General features: G+C 23.8%; 1 protein-coding gene across 1 annotated transcript in view; it reads right to left on the reverse strand.

Moving 5' to 3' along the window:
* Positions 1-2,324: 2,324 nt before the first annotated feature.
* ClC-a (chloride channel protein 2) overlaps positions 2,325-10,041 on the reverse strand; it is a 32,717-nt gene continuing 25,000 nt past the window's right edge. Inside the window, exons 6-16 of the mRNA XM_011505165.1 lie at positions 9,788-10,041; positions 8,588-9,056; positions 7,826-8,060; positions 7,091-7,253; positions 6,230-6,460; positions 4,989-5,212; positions 4,643-4,834; positions 4,396-4,538; positions 3,949-4,111; positions 3,423-3,650; positions 2,325-3,115 (exon numbers count right to left, since the gene is read on the reverse strand). Coding sequence (XP_011503467.1) covers positions 2,927-3,115; positions 3,423-3,650; positions 3,949-4,111; positions 4,396-4,538; positions 4,643-4,834; positions 4,989-5,212; positions 6,230-6,460; positions 7,091-7,253; positions 7,826-8,060; positions 8,588-9,056; positions 9,788-10,041 — 2,491 coding nt within the window. The 3' untranslated portion in view covers positions 2,325-2,926. The remainder of the gene's footprint in view (positions 3,116-3,422; positions 3,651-3,948; positions 4,112-4,395; positions 4,539-4,642; positions 4,835-4,988; positions 5,213-6,229; positions 6,461-7,090; positions 7,254-7,825; positions 8,061-8,587; positions 9,057-9,787) is intronic.

Consider the following 10,041-nt stretch of genomic DNA (forward strand, 5'->3'; position numbering starts at 1 on the left):
GACGTAAAACAAATAATGTATATTTTTATATTTTTATAACTATACATGTAACATTATACATGTAATATTTAAAAATATGTATGTATGTATATATTTGCTTTTTTTTCAAATATTTTATACTATTAATTTAAAAAATGTACAAGTGTAAATTTCTGTTTTTTTACGTATATAAAATTATATTCAATTCAAATTATTGAACGTATTCAAATTCTAATATTAAGTAATGCGTATCACATCGTTCTATTTTATTATATTTTTAGCGAATACTAAAAAATATATTGTAACAATAAATATATATATATATTTGATTTTATTATATAGAATAAATAATATAGGAGATAAGATATACAATATGATATATAATATAATATCAAAATATTATGTATTATTTTCTTTTAAAAAAGTTAAAGAATTTATTATACATATAATTTATATATTTAAATTTATATTTAAAATTTAGGGAGGAAGAAAAATATAAAAGAATTAACAAATAGCAATCATAATTCATATAATGCTTTTTTAGGAATATTTAATCAATTAATAACTATATATTTATACAAATTTTTTAATTTATTAAAACTTCTTATAATATCAAAGATTATTAATTTTAAATGAAATATTAGTATACACATTATAGAATATGAAATGAAATTGAGTATTAAGTATAAAGTCACAGAAGGATAGATACATTATTATATTTATAAATATAAAATACTAATTTTCAAATAATGTTAGGAATATATTATTTTATATCGTTATAAAATTTTAGTTAATATTTCTAATAACTATATATCATTATATTTATACAAATTTAATATCATATAATTTAATAATAATAATATAATAATTTAATACATTGAAAACTTAGTTGTACCCTAAATCAGTTTAAATTAAAAGCTTTCTATTCATTTCATATATATGTAAATAGTTGGTTATAATGTACATAAACTACATTAATTTGAATATTTTATTGAATAAAATTATTCCAGTTAATTTATAAACTTAGAATAGATTATTTAAACAACATAGGAGAATTGAAAGTAATATATTTAAATATTATTTGTTAGGTTACGTAATTAACTTTTACTGTATACTGAAATATAATATGTTATTGCTCTTTTCTCCTTCGTCCAAAAATATAGTTTATATATAATAAGGAAATTAGAAAAACCACTATTTAATTTCATTTTTAAATACAATACCTTAAGTTAATGTTATAAGTTATTTACAAATATAAGCGATTTAATTTACTGTTTTTTTAGAGGGTATGTAAGATTGGTAAGCATACATAAAATCAGGTCGATTATATGAATTATAATTAAAATTTCATAAAATTGATAATAATCAGTGTCGTATTAAATTTTGTAAAAGTGATTAAATTTTTAGGATCATTAAAATTATTTTAGATTTTCGATTTGAACTAAAATTTACGTATAATAAAATTATCATTTAAACTATTTATACGGTAGTAATATTATTTGTATAATTTATATAATTAGATATGCATATTTATCTAATGTTCGATTATTTTCAGTATTTGATATTTTTATAAAAGTAATTGCCAAATTTGCTTTTTAAAAATAAAATTTGCCTCTAATAAAACGAATTTGAAAATTTTTTTAAATGACAATAAAGAATATTAATGATATTCGCAATAAAATAATAATATACAATTTTTAAGATCTACATGTATAATTAAAAAGATAATTTTTCTTATATAGGATTTAATATTATATTTTTTTATTTATAAAAGAGCTAGGAACCATAAATTTTTTTGAAATAGTAGAAACATAAAAATGGAAAGTTCGATATTCTTTCAATTTTTCAAGCTGCTATAGAAGAATATATAATAAATTGTATAACTCCTTTAAATTATTAGTATTATGTGATATTCTTAATATTTGATATAATGTATTATGGCCATTAGATTTATATATATTATTCGAAATATTGATAACAACCTAAGTTTAAGACTTCAGCGACAGGAGACCCTACTTTTAAAATATATTTATTTGTTCAGATATTTCAGTTCTAAATAATTCTAACCTTAGTTAACAATTTTCAACAGTGAGTTTTAATAATTATATTCTGAGAATTTATAGTATTATTCATTTAATCTACATGAGACAACTAATTGACATGTCTCAGATGATTATCGAATAATTAATGTTACGTAAAACGTGTATATATAACGGGTGATCAAATTGCCTCCTTTTTTATTTATGAATATAAGTTGAATCGTATAAGCCTTTTCAATAAGTCATATTTATATTGTATTATTAATTTATAAATGAAGTACGTAATCTATTGAATTTTTTATGATGATTGAAATTTACAAAACAGCATACATTACGATTTTTAATTAATGGTTCAATCCAATTATTTGGCTCTAATAACGAATACTTAATTCATATGACATTTTATTTAATAATTTACGTTTCAAGTTAATTAAATTTTACATCTCTATTTATCTTTTTAAGTAAAACTGAAAACGTTTATTGAGTAGTGAACGTAAAATATAAATAAAAATCATTAATAACACTATATAGTATATTTTTTAAATAGCCAAGTAACTAAAAAATAATTCGATATAAATTTAAAAATCAGTGATATTGTTTGAAAAGTACTATCGGCCTTTTGTTTTAACATAAAAAATATGCATTTTTTTAGTATAATTTCACTATTATATTGCTGGGAAGCAGATCTACATGGAATAATAAAAAAATTCGCACAATGTAAATGCCATCTAGATTTAACTTAGCAGAGCATCGATGCCTTATATTCTTATCTTTAATATCAGGATTCGTGATTTATAGAACGTGAGAAGAATGAAATATTCGGCTACGGTAGGTACAGGGTCGCGCCCTCGCGACTATCACAATCGGTTTATTATTTTTTCTCGTATCGACACGATCGATGGCGACTACTAGACCTTGTTGATGTCTACATCCTCGGCATTTGTCAAACTGTATTGGCTGAAATTTCTTGAGGTTTCCAAGCCTCTATTCACGTCGCTGATTTTGGTAAGGCTCAATTTAGATGTCACTACATGCTTGTCGCTGATAAATGGCATTGGCAGTATGCCAGCGTTTGCGTCTTCAATTGCTTTGCGTAACTATGGGTACATTATCAAGGAATTATTTATTTTTATAAGAAATTTATTTGGTTTTAAACTTTAAATTTTTTATTGAATTTTTAACTTTAAACTTTAAATTCACGTTCAATTAACCAAAAAACTATTACAAAATAGTATTTATTGAAGAAAATATTTATTAATTAAATATTAAAACTAATAAGAACCATTTCAAATTGTACAAATATAGAAAATATTCATAGCTACAAATACTGTAACTGTTACATAAATATATACATAAAATTATTATTATTAATAATTAACAAAGGATAACAGAGAAAAGTCTCACCTCTTTTAATCCAACCACTCCCACCAGTCTTCCGATTGCCGTGACATAAGCGTGATTAACTCCCACCATGCTAAAGAGGCTATGAACCTTAAGAAGAGATGTTCTTTCGACAAGTTGAAAAGGTGCGGGATCGATATGACAACGCAGAAAATTTACTTCCAAAGCCATTTCACTTTCCTCCCATTGCTTCTGGTCCTCTGCCGACATGTCTATTACTCGTTCGCGAGGCTAATTTAATTATATCAATAAATTAGTTAATTAATTAATAGAATAATCATAGTAATAATTTGTTAATTTAAAACAATTACAGTCTTTTAATTTTTTGTTTAAATTATGCGAAAAAGTGTTTTATTTTTTAAAATATTTTTAATAAATTAACGTCTATAGAATTTATTTAAAAATATTTAACCGGTTATTATTAAATATTATTAATAAATATTATAAATCTGGTTTTAATATAAACTTATTATTTAATGCAAATTTATTTTTTCTAAATATGTAATAAACATATTTTTTCGATATGTACTAATTGAACTTTTTTGGATGTTGCTGGGCTTGGAGTTAATATAGGTTGACGCGCTCCATTACGACATTGGTTATCAATAGTATTTGAACCAATTTCAGGATCTGGATCCACATCTTGTAAAGTTGTTGATTTTCGGAAAATTGCTTCAAATGCTAATCTGATTCTATACACGTAAATAGAATTACAATGTTAAATATAATACTAATGAATATTATTTACTACATTTTTAATATATTCATTTATAAATAATTAACTAATATTTTCAAACTAAAGATTACTATTATATTTTTTAGAATATAAGGAAATGTCTTTTAAAATAAAACTCTTATTTTAATATTATTTTAGTTGTTTGACATCAATGATAAAGTTCTTATTAATTATATCAATATAATTATTTGAACAATATATTAATAAGAAAAAAATATTTTTTAGAATAATCTTTTTCACCTGCTTTCAGCTCCTGTGACAGTAGTATAAGGTGTTACAGCTGGGCTAACCAAAGGACTAAAGCCCTTAAGAGTAAAAGAGTTTGTTTTTTTGAGAATCGATTTTTTTGGTTGGGATCCAAATATTGGAGTATGAAATGTATGCTGAAAAGACGAAAATTTATTATAATTATAGTTTTTATATCAATTTTTTAAATATTCATTATTTAAAATTATTGTCTGGATCTTAAACTATATTTTAATATTACGTGTTCGATATTCACTCCATTGCCAGATGACATTGTTAGATCATTTACACTTTGCCTTTGCAATTTCAAAATATCTGGAGCTGGTATTACTTCAAATCTTGAAGGTCTTCTTGATCTTTCCTGTTCTCTAAATTGTTTTTCTATCTCTTCTTTAGCTCGTTCTTCAGCTTCTTTATGCCATCTTTGAGCAACCTGTAAAAAAATACTTTAATAATTTTATAATCTATTTCGTAATATCAATATTATTATTCTTATATTATAGTAAGATAAAAATTTTAATTTATTAACAATTAATAAAATATAAATATATTTATAATTTTTAAAAATTCTCACAGTAAAGATTTACCTGCAATCTTCTCTCTCTGCCAATATGTTTTTCAATTAATTTTATTAGTTCTAGTCTTTGTATCGATCCCAATAAAATCATGGAATCGGGATTTTCAACTAATGGAAATCCACGAAGTTTTCGGTTATCTTTTAATATTTCCTTTAATTTTTGATACGTGATTCCATGCCAAATGTATTTTACATTGCATACCATGAAGTCTTCTACATAGATATTATACATTCCTGCAATAATGTAATATAGAGCATTGTATTACATGATATTATATATTTAGGATTTTTTTTGGTTTCTTACCGAATTTTGTTCCAAATAGTTGACTTTGCATGAATATTGAAAAAATTATTTAACTAATATGTATATGTATATATATATTATATAAGCTTTAATATATGTAGATACATATCTAAATTAATAAATGATTTTTTGATATCTTACTTTTTCATCTATATTAATTCTAGGCTTTAAAATATTTATCTTAGAAAATAATATAGCAATTTGTAATTCATATTGATAAGTGTTATATAAATAAAAAGGACTAATATAAGAGAAAAAGAAATCGTCAAACTAATGTAGAAAGCAATGTAGAGGTAAGATTAATAATTAGCAATAAAGAAGAATAAATTATTTCAATAAAATGATGTTTCAATTCCAGAGTTAATATTCTATATATATATATATATATATATATTTAATATATTTAAGATTATTGAATATAATGAATAACTAGATACAATTTCATTTTATTTTTATTATTATTTGAAATATTTGTTTGTAAAAATAAATTGTAAATTTGTTGTTAATTTTAGTTGTAGAAATTTAATTTTTATTCAACTAGATTAAAATATTAAAAAACTGATAATTCATAAAAATGAACATGTTATAAAAAATTTATCAGATTAATTTATTTTAAATGATTGAAACGAAGCGTTGACATTATATAAGTAATGAAACACAATACTAATATTATAAGTAATATTAGTTTAAACATTTACTTAGTTTTACTTTACATAAATAAAAATTAAATTATGATTAATATAAAAAGAAAGCAATAAAAATCGAAATGTTATTGATATAAGTAAAATAATAGTAAAGTTTTCAATCTTTAATAATGTACTCTTAAAAATTCACAAAAATAATCATTAATTTTTCTAAATAAGCAATATTACACATTCACTTTTTTAGTTTTTGCACTATGAATGTTAAAAAAGCATTAAATCAGTTGTGTATATAAAAATATATACCTGATCCCGAAGGCAGTAAGTCTGGTAAATAGGGCAGCTTTTTGATCAATATGATACTGTCGTAGATACTCGGTTGGAGAAGTGCGGCAATGGCGTTACTGATGAGGACAGCTATCATCATAGGCACTATATGCGTGATCTGTCCAGTCATTTCGAATATTATCACGCTGACAGATATTGTGTGCGTTACAGCACCGGAAAAAGCAGCGGCACCGACTGTCGCGTATCCACCTTTATTATTATTATTTTTATTTATTTGATGGTTTATTTTTTAAACACAATAACTGTTGCTTTTCAAAAATAATTTGAGAATTTTTATTTATAATCTAGGAAATTATTCAGAAGTAGTTCAAACATTATATTTTAATGAATAATATGCGCAATGAAATTAAAAGCTGCATACATTTAGTATTTCAAATTATTTTTGATCTCCTAGTTCTTTACATAATTTTACTATTGGAATATAATTAGTTAGTATTTATTAAATTCATAATTTTGATAAAGTATTAAGACACTTAACATTTTACTAAATAAGTTACTTAACATTGAAATTCATTGAAAGCTGATGTAAATTCATTACTTATATTATTAATGTAATAATAGTAATAATAATAATAATAATAATAATAATAATAATAATAATGTTTCAAGCTACTACAAATGCAAATAAAATGTCCATCATAATTTTCGTTAAATTTTTTATCTTATTAATTTAAAATTGTACAAAAAAGCAAATTACATATTCATATATTTCATATTTAACTTATAACATACTCAAAATATTTAAGAATTACTGTAAATAATTCACATAATTTATTAGCATAATTTATAATATTATAACTAAAGGATTAAGTCTTATACCTGGAACAATAGGTGTTATAATTCCGCCATATCGAACACCGTGAGGAAATTGTAGAGCCATAGCCTCTCCGACTGCTCGCCCTAAAGCAGCACCAATTTTAAAAACTGGAATAAATATTCCAGAAGGTACAGGCACTGTTGAACTGATAATGGAAAAAATAAACTGAAAAATTAAAATAAATGCATCAATGTTATTGTACTTTTATTATTTAAGGCTAATTTTTGTATTATTTAAATACAAGCTTTTTAATAATTGTTCTAAATAAATATATTAAATAAAAATTAAAGTTTTTTGAACCGACTAAGAAATTAAAAAATAAAATTAATTTTTTATTTAAAGAATTATTTTAAGAGTATTTGAGTAATTTATAATTATTTTATTTGAAACACCTATAAACTTTATTATTGGAACTGAAGCCTTTGATTTATATAATATTATAAGATATAATAGTTTTCTATTAAAAATAATTATTATATAGTCGAAGGCAGAGAAAAACGTTCTATTTTGATGTAACCAATATTAAAGCAATTAAAATATATTAAAATATGATTATTTACTTAAATTATTTTAAGCTGTAATCTTTTATATTAAAGAAATTTTATTGATACGTATATTATAAATTAAATATATTATAAACTATATCTTATATCATTATGAACATTTTTTAATTTAATATACAACATAGTTTTAATTTAATAAACTTTATTACGAATGTTTTGTTATAAAGATTTTACCGTGAATACCGTGAAACTCAAGAGACCAACAAATACATCTGAACGCTCGGTAGACCAATGCTTAACGATATTTCTCTCTTCCACGTTCAAGTCATCTTTAGTCCAAGTAAAGTTGGTGAAAAGACCGTGTACTTGATCATGAGTATTTAGGTCACCAGCCATATATTGGCCAAGACCCAGAGGAAAAGAAACAGAGGACACCAAAATCGAAACAATGCCAGGGTATAAGAAACGACTATGCAATAATTATAGATTCGAATCAATAATTTTGAAATATTAATAAAATAGTAATTTAAAATTCAATTATATTAAACTCATTATAATTAATTGTATTTAGTGTTAATAATTAATAACTTATATTAATCTTAAATTTGTATGTAAATCAGAAAAAGAATGGTGGGAAAATAATTCTAATTGTTTCGATTCTGTAAAACTAAAAATATTTAATATAAGTACTTAATATAAGTCAAATTTAATGTTTTTATCATAATGTTTCTATTATAAAAACTCAATTTGTAATACAATGAAATAATATTAAATTGTGTAGATATATTTGTAAGTAATTGGCGGTTCTAAAAATAGCAAGCTAATAAAATTTTAAGTTTTGACGAAAATTATTTATTACTTATTATTTACATCTGATACTAATATTTTTAATATTATAGATGATAAATATTTATTAGGTACATAAATTTGCAAATACTTAATTTATCAAGATGAATTGTTGATTAAGAATAATTTTTCCGAGCAAGAATTCCTTACTTTTTTTGTAGGAAGCTGTTCATACTTTTATTCTTGCGCATGAATATAACATATTGCCTATGGAGCCAAACATAGAAGGAACCGCAGATGCCGCTGCCAACTCCAATCAAAGCGAAGACAAAGAGTTCCTGAGGGTCAAATGGAAAGTCCATGGTAAAGTTGGTGATGAACATTGCAGTGATAGTTTCTTCACGTTGGAACCAAATCGCCAATAGTCTGAACATTGTGGCGCCGCAGACGGCCGTAAAAAAGCCTCGCCAGTAGTTACGTACTGCGAAATACACGGTCGTAACCTCTATGCTGAAGAGAACACCACCGATGGGTGCAGCGAAACATGAGGCAACACCTACTGCGCACGCGGCCGCAAGCATTTCACAGTTTCTGCTTTCATTTTCGTAGATACCCTGGAAGCTTGTCACCAGTTTTGATAGCAACGTTGCCACGATACTAGCGATGTGTACAAATGGACCTGGATATGGAATATGAATTCAGCTTTCAATTTTTTTGCGCAATTGTTTTGAATTGCTCCTGTTTACTAGCAATATAAAATATTTTTCTAGATATCATCTTTGGTGCATAAAAAGAATATAAGTAATTGTTACTTTTTATTATCGTTGTATGCTCTCGCTCATAAATAATTCGAAAGATGAAGACTATATTATATTTCTTAAATTCTTAATAATTTCAAACAAAAACAATTTTTATGGAAAAACGTGAATTTTCTTGTATGTGATGAATTGAGTATATATATAGTTTAAAAGAAAATGATACATTATATACTAAAGTAATTATATGTTTTAATCTAATTGAGTTACTTTATTGCTATTTAAATAAACTAATTTCTACAATATTGAATAAAATAAACTGCAATTTATCAATTAATTAATATATCATTATATTATATAATAATTGTTTTATTAACTCAATATGTGTTTAATTAGTTATATGCATATTTAAATTATTACATTATTAAATAATATGTTCTTTATCAAAAAGGTATAAGTATTAAAGATGGATATAATAAAATCTATTATCTATAATTATTTTAGTAAATCTATTTGAAGATCTTATTACGCATAGCATAAAGAAAACAGAAGAGTAATCAATCGTTAATTCTTTTTTATAGAAACCGACTAATTGATTGCACAATTATTAATAGAAAGTATAGCAAGTAAATGCAAATAATATTAAATATTAAACCTTCTTTTCCAAGTGGTAGACCTGAACCAAGTGTGGCGGTCAGACCAACAATTTTGGCTACGAGAGTACGAAATGTTAGGTATTCCTTGAGTGCAACGCCTCTCAGGATTGTTTTCATTTCGGGGATGCCGGATCCTATACTTTGAGGCGCGATGATATGAACAAAGCCTGCGCTGAAGAGGACTAGACAGACTGGTAACGATACCCAAGCAAGGTACTGTAATACTGGATGAGATGTTAGGTCCTCATATAAC

This window comes from Ceratosolen solmsi, unplaced genomic scaffold (genome assembly GCF_000503995.2).
Source record: "Ceratosolen solmsi marchali unplaced genomic scaffold, CerSol_1.0 scaffold9, whole genome shotgun sequence".
Taxonomy (NCBI): domain Eukaryota; kingdom Metazoa; phylum Arthropoda; class Insecta; order Hymenoptera; family Agaonidae; genus Ceratosolen; species Ceratosolen solmsi.